Source organism: Neopelma chrysocephalum, unplaced genomic scaffold (assembly GCF_003984885.1).
Source record: "Neopelma chrysocephalum unplaced genomic scaffold, ASM398488v2 Primary Assembly neopelma1_143, whole genome shotgun sequence".
In the NCBI taxonomy this organism is placed as follows: domain Eukaryota; kingdom Metazoa; phylum Chordata; class Aves; order Passeriformes; family Pipridae; genus Neopelma; species Neopelma chrysocephalum.
In genome coordinates this window covers 6,697,993-6,716,515 of record NW_020897805.1, presented here as the reverse complement: position 1 = coordinate 6,716,515, position 18,523 = coordinate 6,697,993, and the positions used below count along the sequence as shown (strand labels likewise).

At 37.7% G+C, this 18,523-nt stretch overlaps 2 protein-coding genes across 7 annotated transcripts; one reads left to right on the top strand and one right to left on the bottom strand.

Annotated features, from left to right (window-relative positions):
- Positions 1-6,346: 6,346 nt before the first annotated feature.
- Positions 6,347-9,515, bottom strand: EXOSC3 (exosome component 3). The gene is made up of 4 exons (XM_027700230.1): positions 9,234-9,515; positions 9,000-9,149; positions 7,950-8,101; positions 6,347-6,643 (listed from the first exon to the last, which is right to left on the bottom strand). The coding sequence occupies exons 1-4, from the start codon at positions 9,498-9,500 to the stop codon at positions 6,442-6,444; spliced, it is 771 nt and encodes a 256-aa protein (XP_027556031.1). The 5' UTR covers positions 9,501-9,515; the 3' UTR covers positions 6,347-6,441.
- Positions 9,516-10,393: 878 nt separating this feature from the next.
- DYDC1 (DPY30 domain containing 1) lies at positions 10,394-16,172 on the top strand. Of its 6 annotated transcripts, none has more exons than XM_027700237.1 (8): positions 10,394-10,526; positions 10,749-10,924; positions 11,459-11,611; positions 11,709-11,831; positions 13,520-13,630; positions 14,537-14,662; positions 15,835-15,888; positions 16,047-16,172. In XM_027700237.1, the coding sequence occupies exons 3-7, from the start codon at positions 11,465-11,467 to the stop codon at positions 15,883-15,885; spliced, it is 558 nt and encodes a 185-aa protein (XP_027556038.1). In that variant the 5' UTR covers positions 10,394-10,526; positions 10,749-10,924; positions 11,459-11,464; the 3' UTR covers positions 15,886-15,888; positions 16,047-16,172. The 6 variants fall into 6 exon arrangements, with proteins under 6 accessions (XP_027556038.1, XP_027556033.1, XP_027556036.1 ...); XM_027700235.1 differs by lacking the exon at positions 10,394-10,526 and having other exon boundaries at positions 10,753-10,944; positions 13,550-13,630; positions 14,537-14,555; positions 14,586-14,662; XM_027700234.1 differs by lacking the exon at positions 10,394-10,526 and having other exon boundaries at positions 10,753-10,944; positions 14,537-14,555; positions 14,586-14,662.
- Positions 16,173-18,523: the final 2,351 nt, after the last annotated feature.

Sequence of the window (18,523 nt, the reverse complement as noted above, 5' to 3'; positions counted from 1 at the left end):
CCTGCTCCTGCAAGAGGGGCACAGCAGCCTTGTGTTGCCAGAAAGCCACATGGAACAGCAGTTCTGCAAGATAGAGCCCCATTGCAATATGTTGGGTTGTACGTGTCCGAGTGGCATGGGCTCAGGCAGTTGCAGGGAGAAGGCTTTGGGTCTTTTTGCCCAAAATTGTGGTAGTTACGCTTTTATCTATACACTTTTCTTTTTAAGTCAAATGGATTATAAAAAGCACTAAAGTCACTCAGTCTCAGCAGCAATTAAAAATAACCTAAGCAAACTCCATGGTAGAAATAGCATTCCCAGACTACTTGAAAGAGCTGAGGAACTTGGAAAGCTTGAGAGTTTGGGGCTGCCATTTTTCCTTGGAAAGACATGAAACAGTACCTCTTCTTTTTCTCCTTAATCAGTTGGGAAGGTTCTCTGTCAACACTAAACATATGCTGAAGTGGCCTTCTTATGTTTTCTAAATGCAATCAGGAATAGAATATATGTATCTTTGCATGGTGACACAGCAATTTTTGGAAAAACACTATGACCAAAAAAATGATCAGTAAATTTTGTCAGCCATCACTGTGTAATTAAAACCCTAATTTCTGCAGGCTGTCAACGTTCCTTTCTTCTGAATTTTATAATGGTTGTGGATCCAGCTGTCAACATTTATCAATAGAACAGCAGCTCCATTATATTTGTTGCCATGGTAAGCACACAAACAAAACTTTTTTGTTAATGATACTTCTGCACATTACACCTCTAGCAAACCTGGCAGCTGGCCTTCACAATCGCCAGGTAGCCAGTATTGCTGGGGGGGAGGGGAGGAACCACCCATCACAAAATAGATCATCTTTTTATTTATTCTTTGCTCTGGGTAGGAGTCCATCACAAGGCACCAGGCAAGAACAATAAGCAGTTAATCACAGAAGTGACTCTGACTCCACTTGTCCCTACTGTAAAAAGGTTCTGAAAAAAGCAGAAAAATATGAGCTCACACATCTGGATTCCATCAAAAAATATCTTCCTACTTTACAAAGCAGTGAAATCCTTTGAATGCTTGCACACATCTAGTAGACACAGAACTCAAAAGAAATATGGTGTCATAAAAATACTGGAATATAACCTTCTCTACCTACACCTCCAGAAAGGCTACTGTGTTGCATTAAGTGGAGTTGCAACAACGATTATCTTTATTAGACTATCTTTCCCTTCATGGCATCAGAAAGATAATGAAATTTTGGCAGGAAAGTTGAATGGGAATTTGACTTCTTTGGTTGTCTGTTTTTCCCTCTTGATAAAATCATATTATGATTGATCTAGTTTAGTTTTCCCATACACCTATTCACACATTTTTTCCTGTTAAAAAAAAAGACAATAATAAATTCTCTAACAAACACACACAGAAGAACATTTCACAGAGGAACAGACACCAGCATGTAATCTTCAAGTTCTCAGTTTTGAACAGCATTCTTAAAAAGCACAGAGCCCTTCTCTTCCTGCCTTCATAATTCAGTTTTATAATAGTTAAACTGAATGAAGACTATCAGTCTGTAAAGTGCTTGTACATCAGTTAATTAAACTTCTCTGGCATGCCTGTGCATAAGTCACCCAGAATGCACTGTATCAGTACCTATGCTAAAACATGATCTAGCATTACGAAACTTTCAATTCATGTACAGAATGACAAAGCTGTGTGTTATTTCAGAAGTTATTTCTTTTTCTTGTTGGATCATGCTTCTATAGATCAACTTTAGACCAAGGGCATTGTTACATAAATGGCTTATATTAAACAAACTGCCTTTTCTATCAAGAAACAGGACATCTCAAAAGCAACAAGGAAAGACAGTGGTGGACTAAGACAGGATCTAGGTCTTGTGTCTGTAGAAGGATTTCCAGGCTAATTTAAGACTTTTGATACCAAGCTGATAAGATTGGATGTAGATATAAAAAAATACAGCTTGAACTTCTCACCTGTATGCTAGTAAAGGCAAATCCACACAGATGCAGGCTGACATAGGTCTCCACTAGGCCAGGCAAAAGCCATCTCGTCTTTGGAGCTGTACAGGGATGTGCTAATGTGGTGGTGTTCTCAACGTCATTCTGATTCTTAAGAAATAACAGCACCAGTCTGTTTACAGCCAGCCTAGACACAGGAACTCAGATTTATTTTAAGCAAGATTAGGGTGCAGTAGTCACACTAAGTTTCACCCCCACGAGCAGCTTGCTTCGGAACACCAAGAAGAGATTGGTGCAACACCCTCCATCTGGACAAGAACAGGAAGAAAGAATCAGTAAGTCTTTTTAGTGGGTATACAGATTCTTGTAACAAATCTCTTTTGCAATAGCAAATGCAAACACTGAATCACTGAAAAGCCTACCATTTACAAGACAAAAGATAACCAAAGCCTTTGGAAACAGCAGATGAAGTCATTAGTCCTCTGACTGTCCTTTAGTCTTTAATATCTTTATGTCAAGTAAGTGTAAGCAAAATAGAATCTCTGAGGTCTGTAGTTTGTCTTTCTCTGATTTACTGCAGTGCTACCTATAATGTTATTCTGCTTTTTTAGTATTCTCCATTGTTCACTAGGACACTGAAGCCTAGTAAAAACCAGTTATTTTTAATGACTGTTCAAGCCACTAGAATAGTGATCAAGCTTCAGGCTCTATAAGCAAAACCAAGCTCCCAAATATCCTGAAATACCCACGAAGATAGCACTCCAAAGGCAGTACCTGCACTTCTGCAAGATCAGGACATCAGAGGAAAACAGTCAATCTGCAGTGGTCCAGGTTAATTGCCTGCAACTGCTAGTTTCTATTAAAATCCAGGGACTCAACATGTTTCTAGGCTATTTCTCTTTCAAATTGTTGGGGTAAAACTGACACATTTAATTCTTTCTATAGACTTCAGTAGTAGTCATGCATCTTACAATCTACAGAAGTCATTAGTAAGGACAAGGCTGCTTGTGTTACTAATATAGCTAAATAAAGTGCCTTACATTGTCCTTAAGACAGTGAGTTTCTATACTCCATTAAATACTCACCAAGTCAGTTGTATGTAGCTAGAAAATCCAGTGTAAATATTTTTTATGTAAGTTGTTTGTTGATTTAGCTGTTACTCAGAAGTATTTGTTCAAGCTCCAAGGGAGAAAACTGGGCTTTCTCTAACAAATTTAACCTTCTCCAGTAGATGAGCTGCTCTTAATATTTAAAATTCGAGAGAAAAATTCCACAGCCTCTTTTGCTAAAAGAATATTCACGTTATAAAACCAAAATAACCCCGGTATTAGAAGTGTTGATGCCAATTTGGGTCATTTTGACAGAACTTGGCTAGGAATCAAATACACATGCCAGCAAGCCTCAGTTCCAACTCCTACTAGTAAGGTTGTAATGAGTAGTTAGGCACAGTAAACTTCTAATCTAGCAGAGCTACAGCCACACTCCAACCACAACCTTAGAGTTAAGCTCTTAATCCTCTTATTACACTAAACTATTTGTCTGAGCAACTTTCTTCTGCTAGAGCAAAATACAGATGTGTTACTCTCACACCTAATTTCAACACCGCATATCTGTACTTTCTGTTAGCATTCATGCTTGGTCATTGAAAAACATCAAGGTAGGAAGGGCCACAAACTACGTATTTCATATTTTCAATATATAGTTTCTATTTAATTGTGAACTTTCTTTTTAAGAGGCCGTGCTCATCTCTGGGAATATGGACTGTGTTCATGTTGATATCAACTATTTTCACTTAACCTTCATCACAACACCTTGAAAGAAAAACAATGTAACAAAGCACCCAATGCACAATCACAGAGTATCTCAATGACTCTAAATAATGACTTAAATGTTGAACATTGACAATGTTTAACATCATAAAAAGAAATGCAACAGAAAGACATTCTACTTACTTAGCAACATACATTTCAAGTCCACAGTGACCCTTCGGTAAGTCCTATTTCCTGAAGCATATGGGTTTATGTGCCTTAATGGGCATGTGAAAGACTTCCTGCAGAAAACATAACTGTGACCAGTCTTTCCTCCTAGAACTAAGTTATACTCCATCACCCATCACATATAATTTATACACCAGTCACCAACATAGAACTAGAAGTTCACAGATATTGTTTAGATTTTGCCTGAGTATTTTGTTCATTAGGTAAAGCTTGTCAAAGGCAGTAATTTGTTTGAGGAATGTTTTTGTTTGTCCAAGTAAAAAAACCAACAAAGAAATACCCCCAAAACAAAAAAATGAATTTTGGCCTCTGTTAGTACTGTGTTTAAGCATACTTACTTTCAAGCATTTTTCACCACACCCATTTTGTTCACATCCACTATCATTTTCTTCCACTGCATAAACTGTCAAAAACAAACTTAAGCGTAGCATACTTAAAATGATTGTATAGGGGCTAAAACATAAGAAATTTGTGGTTATGCCATTAAGCTAAATTAAAAACAACCATAATTTTATTGCATTTTGTATCCTGTTCTTAACTAAATTTCTATTTGGGTGATCAGCAGTTGACAGTGGAACAGAATAATGTGTTGTACAAAATAGTGTGCTGATTATGTTAAGAACTTTCAAGGTCACCATTTGCTCTGCTGTCCTATCACAACAGCATTTTTAAAAACAGGGATTGTTCCTGTATCTTGCAGGTTAGGCTTGAAACTCAGACTTCTGGGAGAGAAAGGAGGTTGCTTAGGTAAAGGGGAGTGGTGAGGCTAATTTAATTTCAAGCCACAACTCTTCAGGAAATGATCCGTCATTCCCCATTCCTGTGGTTTTACTATTTTGATCCAAGAACATTCACAGAAAACCATGTTAGCACCCTGAGATCATTTGGCAAATGCTTTTCTGCCTATGCCAGCTATTGTTCTAGTGACAGACAACCTGCAGAGGCCCTGGATAGCTGAAGTTGGAAAAAGCTCTGGAGAAGAGCAGTTAGTGAAGTCCTTTTTACAGCTTTTCATGTGTAGTAAGAGAGATTACAGACCTAAAAGGTTTATGGGATATGAATGAAAGTCACTTCAACTGGGAGATGACAGGTGAAAAAGAGATGACTAAAGGTCTACCAAGCCAGATGAGCAATGCCCTAAATGCTAAATAGGGAGGCCAGTGAAACCCACTCAAATTCTGACTTGTAGCCATTAGACTCACCTGGAAATCATTAGAGTTGTGCTCTTGTTGAATCAGGGGAAGCCCTAGGTAAGCATTTTACAGATGACTCAGAGGAGTGGCTCTGAATTGAAGCAATTTCTAAATGACAGAGATGCCAAATACAACCTTATCATCAAACTTTGGATAAAATACAAAATAAACAGAAAAAACTTTGTTTCCACTTCAATTAAGATGGTATTCAGGCTTACTCTAATTAGTCCATTTTTTCTAATTTCCTTTAACTATTGCTATCAAACCACTTAGCTTATTAAGAACCACAAAAGATCACAGATGTAAATAACTGCCTAACAGCTGCAATGCACTTCATTAGGTACAGTCAAGCTTTTCTCCCACAGGAAGCAGGCACCAGTAATTACTCTTTCATTAATTCAGGGGTCTCTTTCAGAAGAACAGTAGCAAACTATTCACATACTAAAACACCCGGAGAACTTATCTCTCCTAGAACAGCATCTTCTCTACACGCATGTGAGGAACTACTACACAAAGAAGCCTAATATAGCTTTTTTCTGAAATGCTGATTTTGTTAAACATTAAGCAAAGCTGTATGATATTTTCATGCTGGAACTAAAGAAAATAAATCCAGTGATCCAGTGCCTAGAATAAAAAAACACATGGCTATTATCATGTCCTAATCACTATCTCCTTAATATCACTAGGCAAGTTATCTTTTAGTGAAAGTGGTAAGGTCAGAGTGAGCATATGTTTGGTCTTATCTGATCTTTTGCTTTAAGCACCCTGTGATTTTTTTCTGTTATGCCCTATAATTATTTTCTGGTATTCTCTACCTGCACTTCTATTCCCAAATTCCATAAAATACTAAATAATCACTTCATGTGACTGTATAAATAAAAGCATCTGACCAGAATGAATGAGCCATGGGATACTTTTTTCTACCTTAAGTAAAGACGTATTGTTTGAAGTTTTAATACAAAAAAAGCAAATATATTGTTTACAAAATGACCAGTTTTCTTAAAGAAGACTTAAGTAGTTAGTTACACTTCAAAACTCACAGCTAATGAAAGCTTCTAAAGAACTGTCTCCACATCAACCAGAAAATTCATGAATGTGAACATAAACAGGGCTTCATAATCACAAAAGTGAGTAAAAACAAAGTTCCTAAACAAGAGAAGAACAAGCTGAGTGGATAAAGAAGGGAAATGAAAAACAACCAAAGCACAATACTTCGTTTAAAAAATGGCTTTTAATATAAATCTGAATACAAAAATAACAAAAACACCTTGCAGTCATCGCAAACAAATCCTCAAAGTTTTCTCTCATCAGTTCCCTGACAATTTGGCAAGTGCTTGTCTTCTCTGTTCTGCAGTCATATACTCACAGGCTTCCAAAATATTTACTACAATTAAAGTCTGTTGAACCGTTTTTGCTTTTACCCATATTCTTCCATTCATTCCCAGCACCAGCTCAAATGGGTATAATTGTGACAATTCCTGAATTATTTCACATTTGGGAGCCAAGAGTCTGTAAATAAGATCAAAAAAAAGTCAGAGAAAGAAGTGCTTACGTTTACAGACACCACATTGTTATCATCAGTAACACCAGCAGCACTGCTGTTACGGCAGCTACTAAAGCAACACCAAAAAGTAAGATTATCAAGTTGAATATACATCCAAAATAGTTACACAGTATCAATATAGCCACCTAAAAAAGTACAAGAGTTGTGAATTCAGCAGGGTTTTTTCCTAATTAAGATTTGGAAGTAATACCTGACCAAATTTAAATGAATTGATAGTGTTATAAGAATTGTATGATTTAATAAATTCTAAAAGTACACTATTTGACAAAGTGACATCTTTAAAGTGCTGCGATTTATAAATTTGACACCCAAGAGGCATCTTTCAAAACAGGATTTCCTTTCTACTTCAGGAGACAATATTAACAACAGTAAACAGACCACTTTATTTTTATTAGCTGGCAGCATACTGAAAAATAAAGTTCTCAATAATACTGTAATATGTCTAGGATTAAATCAAGCTTGAACAGCTTCACAAAGAAGAAAAACATATCAGTATTTAGCAGTTTACTTGTAATATACTGTTATTGCTTTACTTGCATACAGACAAAATTTGGAAAACAAACAGAATGGCTGCAAAAAGTCTTTGTATCAGTTCACACTGACTTCTGATGGGACATATAAATCAAACAAATAATTACTGGTGTGAAATAGTGGCTCTACATCTCCAGATTGCTTATCCAAAGAACAAAACCAAATAAAAAAACCCCACCCAAAAGGCAACAACAAAGCTTGACTATCATTTATCCATATAATCTGGTATTTCTTGATAGTCACAAAAAAATCTTGTCTTTACATCAGCATAAGAAACTCCAAACCTCTTTAATCAGCTGTCAGCCAAACGTACATCCCCACTATTACATTAAGCAGAAAAAGGACAGTAAGCATTTCCATTTTTTAAACTCCAAGGTAGTCTGTACATACCTGAAACACTATCCTGAATGTTTGACATTGGAAAATAAACCTAGCTAGGACACTAGTTTTATTTTCCATGCTCCCTTGGCAACCACATCCCTTTTTTTTAAACAGGTCATGCACCACCATACAGAAAAGCATCTAAATCTCTTAAAAGGAAAAATAAATGCTTCTTCTAGGTCAATATTCATACTCCATTCAGCACAACTGGTATAAATACACTACAAGAACTACACACACCGATTACCAAATATCCCACACTGCTCGGAGGGAACAACTGGCAAATCCTACCTACCATATTACATACTAGAGCAACTACTTATGTTTCTTAGTACTTACTTTCTTATTAGACCTAAGGAAACTTTAAAGAGGAAGCCATCTTGTCCAATTATTCCCATTCCACTTGATTTTCCACTGCTGTCTATACAGACCATCTCTGGTTCCATGTCTTTATTTGCTACAAGGAACTGACCATAAATAAGATCTCCCACCTAAACAAAGCAGTGTCAAAAAGCAAAAGTAAAAGAGAAGATCATACTGTACATTTGTAACAAATACTGATTATTGATAAAGATCCTCTAGTGAGGCAACAAAATAGATTTAAAACAGTAATGATAGAAAACTAATTTTCATTTTCTCTTCTTCTACTAAAGACAGCATCCTCCGCGAACAATTATCTTGTACCAATACTAGAATTTGTAAGATAAAAAGACAGAATTTTATTTAAAGGAGTTAAATAGCTCCAGTCTTTTTAAATACCATATATGAATTCCTCTTTCTTCAGACTCTAATGATATTTAAAGCCTAAGCAACCTGCTCTTGTAATCATTTATCAGAAGAAAAAAAAAATCACAAAGCTATTTTGTTTTTCTTTATATTTTTCTTCCATTTTTACATTCTGGTGATGATATTTCATCAGAGTGCAGAAAGTGTGGCATGCATGTGCCATACAACTGTTTATAACAGTGTCGCTAAAAAAAAAAGCAAAACAGATACAAACATTTTATACCAGCATCACGTTGCATAAAAGCTTGCTTTAAAACCTTAACGTCATAGTGTCCATTTGGATGCACATTACTCATGAACTGCATGTGCTACTGGCAGTGTTATGGGAAAATTAAAATGCGAGAGCAAGGAAGCTTACGACCTGACAGAGATCAAACTACCCTGGTCACAGTGCTCTTAGGAAACCTCTCAAAGGCCACAGTCTAATCTTGCAAAAACCTCCGAGGAGGGCCCAGGAGAAATCATTGCAAGCAGACCGGCACTCCCCATTTAACAGGCGACTTATAAAAAACGCTTTTAACTAAGAGAAGCTACTAAAACGTAACAGAAGAATCACCAAACGACACGGCTACAGCATCACCGCCAGCTCACCAGCGCACCCACCTGCACGTTCGGCCTGTTCCTCTTCGTGGCGCCCTCGAAGGCCAGGTAGGACAGGGACGCCAGCTCGCTGCCGCCCACGTCCAGCTTGAACACGTCCCCCACCTTGGCCGTCACGATCCCAATAACGTGGTCACCCTTCACCGGCACGTACTGGAGCGGGGCAGGGGCACACACGGGTCAGGGGTTTCACACACACACACACACGCACATCCCCCAGTCCCCCCGCGCCCTCACCCGCTTCTGCTGCGAGTCCACCCAGTAGGCGCCGGGGCCCGCGGGCCGGTGCCGCAGGATCCCGCACTTGGTGACCAGCAGCCCGGCCCCGCTCCGCCGCAGCCCCGGCCCGCACAGCAGCCGCCCCACGGGCGCCGCGCCCGTGCTCAGCCGCAGCCGCTCGCCCTCCGCGCCGTCGTCGTAGAGCGCGGGCAGCAGCAGCAGGTCCCCGGGAAGCACCACCTGCCCCACGCAGGCCTCGGCCGCCCTGCCGCGCTCCGCCGCCATGGCCGCGGGGCTGCCTGGGCCGGGCCGGGCGGCTGCGCTCTGTGTGCGCGGGGCGCCAGCGACACCCCCCGGCCGGCGCCTTCTCACCACCTCCCGTCCCGGAGCTGATGGAGCTGGCTCGTCTCACCTCTCACGGAACTCCAGCACTCCCGTGTAGCTTTTTATTCAGGGAAGCAGTCCTTCTGCAGCCTTCCATTTCTGCCTGGGAACTGCTAAGATAACGTGAGCGCCGTTAAGCTTCAGAATTAACATCCGCGCTGAATTAAGTCTTCCAGCTGTAATTATACGCTGTAAATATACGTCCCAAATCTTCGTTCGCGAAGCCTAGCCACGAATAGAAATTATATGCAGGGTTTTTTAATACCTGGTTAGAAGTTTGCCAGTAAAACAAACAACTGGTCAAATTTGAGGTGAATGTCAGCCAAGGAGAAAATACAACTCTGCCTTAAAGCTGGAAATTCAAATTCCATAATAAAGCATTTATTGAAAAACGCACCCTGTACTTGGCTATAAAGTTCTTATTCTATGTTAGCTCAGGTTCCTTTTGCTAAAATCCCAAGAGTATTTTCTTTCCTGAACTGCTTTCTAGTCTTTATCTACGTGTCCGCATGCATTTATACACAGATGTGTATAATCCCCTAAATTAACGAAGAAGGATCAGCGCGTTGCCAGTTGATTGCAGACAGACAGGGCTGGCTGAAGATGTTGATGGACACCCCTTTCTGTTGTGAGTGGAAAACGGCCACGGAGAGAGGGCGTCAATCGCATTTAAACTGGCTTTTCCCCTAGGAGATATCCTCCAGGGAGCGGTGGAGGCGGTGCTGCGGGGCTCGCAGCGCTGTTGCGGGGCAACCCCGCGCGTCCGGGGCGGTGCCGGAGCGGGCGGGCGGCGCCGGCAGCCGCTGGGCCGGGCAGGGCGGGCGGTGGGAGCGGGTCAGGCTGGGGTTGCTGTACCGGGGACAGCAGGAGCAGGGCTGCTCTCCAAGGGAAGGCGAGCAGCTACAGTGCGGCGCCAGAAGCAAAGAGGAACCAGTACCACATCCGAGTAACTTTCTATGGGTAACGCGCCAGGTCCTCCCAGGAAATCCGCGCCCCAGGAACATGGATAAGGAGCGGACCCGCCCCGCGTGTAGCGCAGGGGAGGGGTGGAGGCCCCGCCTGTGCTTAAATAGAGCCTGGGGGCGGAGGGTGTGGGTGGCGGTGCAGGTGAAGAGGGTTGGGATAATCCAGGTCTGTTCGTGCCCGCAGGCCCTCGCAGCTCGCCCCGGACTCGCCGCGTCAGGAGCCGCCAGAAAGGCAGAGGGTGGCACGGAATTCCCACCTTGGCCACCGCGCCCAGGGCAGTGCCAAGAGCCCCGGTTCTCTGCCCCGCCCGGGCCAGGGCTGTGCCAAAGGGTTTGAGCGCCCTTGGCAGTAACGGAAAGGTCGTGTTTGCTGAAATAGGGCGAGTAAAACCTTGTGTGTGCTCAGAGTTTTGTGCCTTTCATGACTGCATAGAGTGGTTGCTTCAGGCCCTGGTCTCGCGTACATATCTTAAAGATAGTTATGTTAGTTCAAATTAAAATCTGCCCTTGATCATTCACAGCACTTCACTGTTCTTAGAAGACTTATATACAGATATTCAGTGTCCTGTTGTGCTTTTAAGTTTTTTTTTTTCCTCTCATGTAGACCTGGAATTACCAGAGTATTTCCAGGTAGTTTGTGAAATATACATATCTAAACAATAGGGGGAGGAGGAGTTGAGCATTTTTTTTCTGCAGTGATTGGTGTAACTGAACTATCACTGGAGCTTATAAGAACTAAACCAATACTAAATTTAAATAACTTTCCTGTATAAATTGCAAGGTTCATAAAAAGTAATGTCATATTCAGAGTTAACTGCCTGAGGCAACAATTTTTAACCCCCCTAATTTGATTCTGTCATTCATAGTTAATATCTGTTTGTTTCCTGTTAGTAGATTTGGATGGAGTCTCAGTATCTGAAGCAATGCCTGGGAGATTGCTTGAAAAAGGGACTGGCAGAAGTTGTAGAGCATCGGCCAGCAGATCCAATAGAGTATCTTGCACATTGGATTTACCGTTACAGAAGAAACTTAGATGAAGAAAAAAAGGTGGATCCAACTTAAGCAAAAAAGAAAATCATTACAATATAATTGATGGTATATATCTCTGGTTTTTTTAATTGGTTCTGTGTAACCTCTGAAATAGAGAATGTTGGAGAGTGCTGAGCTGGAACAAGAACGGGAGGCAGCACTAGCAGAGCTTGAAATATTAAGACAAAGGGAGGAAGAAGAGCGAATGATCCAGCAGAAACTTGAAGAACAACGTCAGGTTAATAATAACTTAGTAATACATAATTCTAAATAGCATATGGTGCTGTGGCATCCTGTAGCTCTTTCTATACTTCCAATCTATAATGGTTTTGATAAAGTTGGCATGAAACAAGTATTTTAATCTCAATTTTCTGAATAACTGGAATTATTAGTCATCACGTGGGTAGGAAAGCTTACTATGCAGTAAAATGTTATTAAAAATGAAGGCACTTAAGCTGAAAAGAAACTTATATGAGAAGTAGCTGAAAATAAGTAGACTATCCTCTGTAGTTAATTATGAGCAAGAGCTGGTGCAAATAAAGCTAGAAATCATTGCAAAAATGCTAGGAGGTCTGAGAGTAATAACCAATCATTATCTCAAGCTGCTCCAGTGTAATATCAGTAATGCAAAAAAAGGTAATGAGAATGTTTACACAATTAGAGAGTCCTGAAAATGGTTGGGAATCAATGAATGAAGATTGCTTATTTCAGCAGTATGTTTAGCCTGATGCAGTGAGATGCCTTTTTCTTTCCTTAGCTGCCTGAGCTTTCTGTTGGCATAAAGCAATTAGAATCTTGTACTGTTTGGACTTATGAGAAATAAATATAACATCTCTGTTTGTAGCTATTCTTTAGAAAGGAGTCATGTGAACTTGATAATGTGTAAGAACCTCAGTGTTGCTATGGTGATGTTGACATGATCTGACTGGATTTCTTTACATGGCTAACATTCACAATGTTAAAAGTGTAATTTTGAATCCATGCTGCTCACATTAAGCCCAGTTCTAGTGTAAGATGCATTCCTTCTATTTCGCTTGCAATTTTTAAATTCAAAATTTCCTGATTTGCAGACCAGCAGTTATGTGCTGAAGGATTTCATGAGAGATTTAAAATAGTAAATAGAAATAAGAATTGTGTCTAGAGATAATTCACAGAGAATTAAATAAATCATTTCATATAAACTATGGGAAAAATATTGAATGATACTCATGTTAGATGCATTTCTTAACCTAACAATTTTGTCTGTAGTCAAATACTCAGGCAAATTTTGATTATATGTACCAAAAAGGAACATGAAAACTAGTTACAACAATATGACCATATTTGTTATAACTGCTCACAAAATGCAAGAGCTAACAGTATTCTCTGGTGCTGTTGAATGTAAATACTTAGATTATGAAGTTTCTGAAGTTTTGATGCAATAGGACTTATGCTTACAAATAATAAACACTTTCTATTAGATATTTCCAGTTGGAAATACTAAAGGTTGCTGATGGACGTGATTAACGTTAATGATACTGCTTACCAGTCTTTTCTATAGATTTCATACTATATTAGTTCATCTATTTATGCTAGATACTATACAAAGTACCAGAGAGCTCAATCCAAAGTATAGGAGACAACTAATATAGACTGCTACACAGCATGTGGAATGAGACAGTATCCAAAGTGTGTACCTAACTTCAGTGAACTGCTTCTCCTTCCCCTTGGTAGTAAAGCCTTCTTATCCATGAGAGTCTAAAACCTTTGAAAATGTTGAGCCAGATGATACTGAAAGGACTTTGTTACTAACACTGCAGTTAAGTTTTATGCTTCCTTTTTGTTTTATTTGTGATTTCAGTTATGAAATCCATTGTAAGCAACGTGGTGGAAATATGAATGTGGGTTTTTTTCTTTCTGATTTGTCCTTTCTTAAACCAATTGCAGGCTGAGTTGGAGCAGCAAGAACGTGAGAAGGCTGAGTTGGAGCAAGAACGTGAGAAGTTGGAACTGCAGAGTGAAGAACACAACATGCAGTTGCAGCAGGAAGATCAAAAGGTTTAAGCCAAAGCTTAGTTGGTAGTTTGAAAATACCATGAATCAGCCATCTTTTCTGAATGCAGGCATCAATTATGAAACACAAGGCAGGAGCCCATTAGTTTTGAATTAACATATAATTTTTTTAAAAAATGTAAATGGGGGAAAAATGTCTAATACTCTGGTTTTGCAGTCTGAATTTTTTGCCTGAACTTTAATTAGTATATATTCAGAACAGAGCATATATTTATTGCAAAATTTAGTATAGGGCCATTTTAGTTGATGCTTCCACATTCCTTCGTGGTATTTATGAGAAAGTTATAACAATATAAGCATGTCTAACTTAAGTATTGAGACAGTAATGTTTTACAGAGTGTTAGTGTAAAGTCCTATGCTGTACCTGGAAAAGGAACTGTGGTTTTGAATTGTGATACCTCTTGATTCTGAGATCATCCTGGTGCATGGGAATTTATACTAACAGAAGAGTGTGTAAACAGATGTCTGAGTCTTTTAATATGGTCTTTTAATGCTATTTCAGTAAAAACATAGACTGATAATTGTTTATCTCAATAAAACCTTTAAATGTAAATATCTCTTAAATTTATGTGGAGTACATAATATTTGAGAAATACATAAGTTTTTAGAACATTCTGTTAATATGCTGACAGAACATAATTGTAGAAAGGTGAGAGTATGAAAGTGTCAGGAAAAAATGAATAGGTAGAAATTTAAACTGAAATTGCTGTTATTAAAAAAAAGTTTTAAGCATACTAAGACCTTATTCACATACTAACAAATTTTATAGTACTTACCTTAAGTGTTCTCCTTATATTGATATATAATGTCTTTTTAACATACTTAAAATATTTTCTGTAGATTTCATGACATGGAGTATTTTTAACTGAAAACTGGTTTTCATTACCATAGGAAAATGAAAAGACAGTATCTGAACTCACAGATAGACCTGGAACACCTGCTGAACTTACAGATAGACCTGGAACACCTGATTTGACCAAAGCTGAGGAGGAGCTAGATCAGAGTGGACAGCCCGAGGTAAATGTTTAGAAAGAGATTACAAATGAATGATTCTCACAGATTCGCTTTTCTGTGCTGACCTATCGAAGGGTTTAAACTTTTACTGGTTCTCTCCTATGGCTTTAAGGGATGGTATCTTGGCCACAACCTACAAACTGCCCATAGCCTGTTCTCTAGTACAAGTTAAGCCATTCTAATTTTTTAATTCCTTTTATACTTGACAGTCCAAGGAAATGAGAGAACATGAATCAGCCTTCATTTAAAGCAAGGCAAGGCAGTGCTTTTAACAGATGATGCCAACTCCTGCAAAATCACTGTTTTCTGAGTATTCATTGGTCATAAAGAGACTGATACCTGTCTGACATTTTCCAGTTAGAGTATTCCAAGTGTGATAACTTGAGATTTTGATATACTAGTTTTAGTATATTGTTAGCAGAAAGCTTTTTCCTTTATTGACTTTAATAGTTTGCTCACTTTACTTCTGGTATCAGTAGTGTAATTGTAGCTCAGAATTTATATCGTGATATTAATATGCTTTATGCTTAAATCTACTTTAATAACAGCCTATTTTTTGAGTGTTCTCTAAATATGTTATTAACATACTTATGACTATTCTTATGGTCAGGTTTTCACAGGTGTTTTTTCCACTAAGGTAAATCAGATGAATTCTCAATATCTCATATAGCCCCAATTTTTATAATTTTCTGATAATTATATATGAAAAATTTTTCTTGAGGCTTCAGGCATATTTTATGGGTTCTTGAATAAGCAAATTGCAAAAAGTTAAAAAAGCTAATAAATGTGCCTGCTACTTCTTACATGTGCCATCTTCCAAGTTTTCATGCATAAAGTTGTTTAAAGTTAGATTACATTGGCCTTTGGTAATGTTGAGTTTTTACAGTTATATGTTTGTTGAATTAAGGTACAAATTAAGAACAGTCAATAAAGTAAAATATATAGACCTTTACTTTTGAAACAATTCTGCCCTGAGAATCACAATGCTTCATCCAGATTCCCTGGATTTTATAATAAAGTCTGATGATAACATTCATTGTGTTCCACTAAATGAAAGAATAGATGATTATACTGATGAGTACCAACTTGTCTGTCACGTGCAGTTTCTCCAGTTTTCCTTTTAACAAAGTTCAGTGAATTCTGGCAAGTGATAGAATTTTTTTGTTGTTTTTTAGAGTCAAACAGATCTCACAGCAGAAGCAGAAGAAAGTTCCGAACTGACCTGAAAGCAGTAAATATATTTTCTTCTCATTGCTTGCTTATCCTGAAGTGTAGTATCTTGATTTATGTATTTTATATGAAGAACTGGTTTACATACCTGTTGTTTCAGGATGTTTGTATAAAGTCTGTTAATTCTGGCATTCATTCTTCCTTTTTGTTCTTAAACCACTGTAGCTACCATGGCTGACTCGGAGGAAGAAAACTGCAACTGAAATGAGAGCAGCAAATAGATTTTCTGCTTATTGCACATTGATACTTGAAGTGTAACCATAATAAATACAGATAAAATTAATGTGTTGGTGTTATTTGAGGGTAGATGCTACAGTATGATAATTTGAATCTATATTAACAGAGATATTTTTGAAAAAAGATTTTTCAAGAATTTGTATGGTTTCTGATAGAAAAAGATTAGAAGATGAGAAGAGAGTTCTGCACATCAAACTAGGTGCAAAAATCCAATCAGAAGATTTTTCCAATATATTTGGAAGAGATTAATTTAATTCTGTGACTCAGTTGACAGATGTACTAGAAGATCTTGTCTCTTAGAAATCATTAGGTGATTTTTGTAGCTCTGGGTGTTCGCTCTAGGCTTTAAAATAACCTTTTCTGAGTACTGTGTGATACCAGGTGAGCTGCAAGTGTCTGCATATCAGTTTTGATTAGTCAAGTTTTTAAATCTTTCCTGCATTTGTTTTGAATTTGTAAACAAGTTGAATCTACGTGGTCTTTACTAAATACCATTATTACTTCTCAAAACTTCACTTCTAAAAAAATTAAGGACAATATTTAGCTTGATCCATAGTTATCTATAAAAATAAGTTTTATAATCCCTAAAGATGCATTAATTTTTATAAGAACAGATGTCTGTAATCTCTGATATTTTGGTATAGTTGTCAAGAATGTTCCATGTCTGTTCACTATGAATGAAAAAGATATCAGCATTAAGAAATGCTTCAATAAAATGTGCCTTTGTGTCTCAGTGTCTTCTAATACAAGTTAGTTGGACAATTAACATTAAGTCATTGCTGATATTGTATAATGAAAATATCTTTCATTACAAATTCAGTGTGCAGTTAATGCATTCACTGCATTCTTCAGTTTTGGGATGAAATAGATTTTTGCGATAATTTCAGCTTAATTTTTTTATATTATTGCTGTCTCTAAGGGTTTTGCTATCTTTGGCAAACTTAAAAATATCTGTATACTACACAGGCAAAGGTCAATTGCATAATAAATATTTTTTTGCTCTGCATAACTTTTGTTCATGTAGCTCATACTAAGCATAATACTATCAATTTTTAAAAATGTAAGCACTAATGATTTTTAGTATAGTAGTATATTATTTTTCCCCTAAAAATAAAGTATACGTTTTCTAAAGTTTCCTGTGCCCTTTTTTATTGTTCCATTGCTTTTTGAGTGCTTTTAACTAGCATATCTTACATGAATAACCTTAAAATCAAAAGCAAAAAATGTCACTCTACCAGGTATAAATGCTTAGAAATATTTATGTAACCTTTGAAGTAATGAAAAATGGAACTACTTTTGTGACTAGGTGGTCAGGCTTTCTGTCTACATTTAATCAGCACTGGTATAGGTTTGCAATTTCTGTGATAGTCAAGAATCTTTTTGGTGGCATGAACATGCCCTTATGGTTGACATTGCAGTAAACTGATTTTGTCACAGTTTATGATTATACTATTTTAACTGTTACTAATAAATATAATTTTAAGGACGTGCTTTAAGATACTGCAGTTCTAATTACACCTGTTAACACTGTAAGCACAGCAGCTTCCTGTGCCAATTTCAGAGGAGTGGAGTAATTGGATAAATAAATAAATGGAGGTTCTCTTATGAACCAGTAAATATAACTGAATCTTGTTCTTTAGAGTAAAATTTTTAAAAATTGGTAAGTAACTCATGTCTATTTACATTTTATGTCCAATCATGTTGACTACAAAAATTTCAGCCTTCATACAGCCTTCAAATTCAAGACAGTGTTTTAGAACATGCTACAAAGTAATTTTAATAACATATGGCCTTTGCTTTTTAATCTTTTCATAGTATTTGTATCTTTGTTTGATTCTGTTATATGTGTGTCCACTAGAGTGCATCCTAAATAAGCACACTGGGGGCTCTGTCAGTTACAGCCCATGAAAACTGCAGAAAGTGTTTGTCATTTTGTTTCAGTTTATTTTTAACTGACTTTTTCTTTGTAATCCTGCAGGACATATTCCCCATTTTTCTTTCAAAATAGGAACTGAATTTTTGGATGGAAACTCTATCAGAAAATGGCTTAGTAAGGGTCAAAATAAAATAGTGGATTCCAATTTACCTGTTCCTTTGCTGTTATGTACAGAAGGTATTGTTCAAATGTTATATGTAGAAATTCCTGTTTCTTCAAGATTTTATGTGCATAGATGTAGTGCATTATGCACCTTCTGCAGCTTTATAGGAATTTTTTTATTGCATATGGGACAAGAGGGTAAACAGTTCTTGGCTCAGTGCTTTCTTGAGGTGCAAACCAACCTGTAGGTAACTTGGAAATGTAGTTCATGACAAAGATGACTTCTGCTTGGGTGTCTAAACCTGAAGGAGAAATTAAGGCAGCTTAAAATAATTTTTACCTTTTTTTTCTAAACTTTC

Coding starts and splice junctions, on each gene's coding strand:
- EXOSC3 (XM_027700230.1), bottom strand. CDS start 9,500: ATGGCGGCGGAGCGCGGCAGGGCGGCCGAGGCCTGCGTGGGGCAGGTG. Junction 8,102..8,999: donor GGAACAGGCCGAACGTGCAG/GTGGGTGCGCTG, acceptor TGCTTTGTTTAG/GTGGGAGATCTTATTTATGG. Junction 6,644..7,949: donor TCCTTAGGTCTAATAAGAAA/GTAAGTACTAAG, acceptor TCTTATTTACAG/ACTCTTGGCTCCCAAATGTG.
- DYDC1 (XM_027700232.1), top strand. CDS start 11,465: ATGGAGTCTCAGTATCTGAAGCAATGCCTGGGAGATTGCTTGAAAAAG. Junction 11,612..11,708: donor ACTTAGATGAAGAAAAAAAG/GTGGATCCAACT, acceptor CCTCTGAAATAG/AGAATGTTGGAGAGTGCTGA. Junction 11,832..13,519: donor AACTTGAAGAACAACGTCAG/GTTAATAATAAC, acceptor AACCAATTGCAG/GCTGAGTTGGAGCAGCAAGA.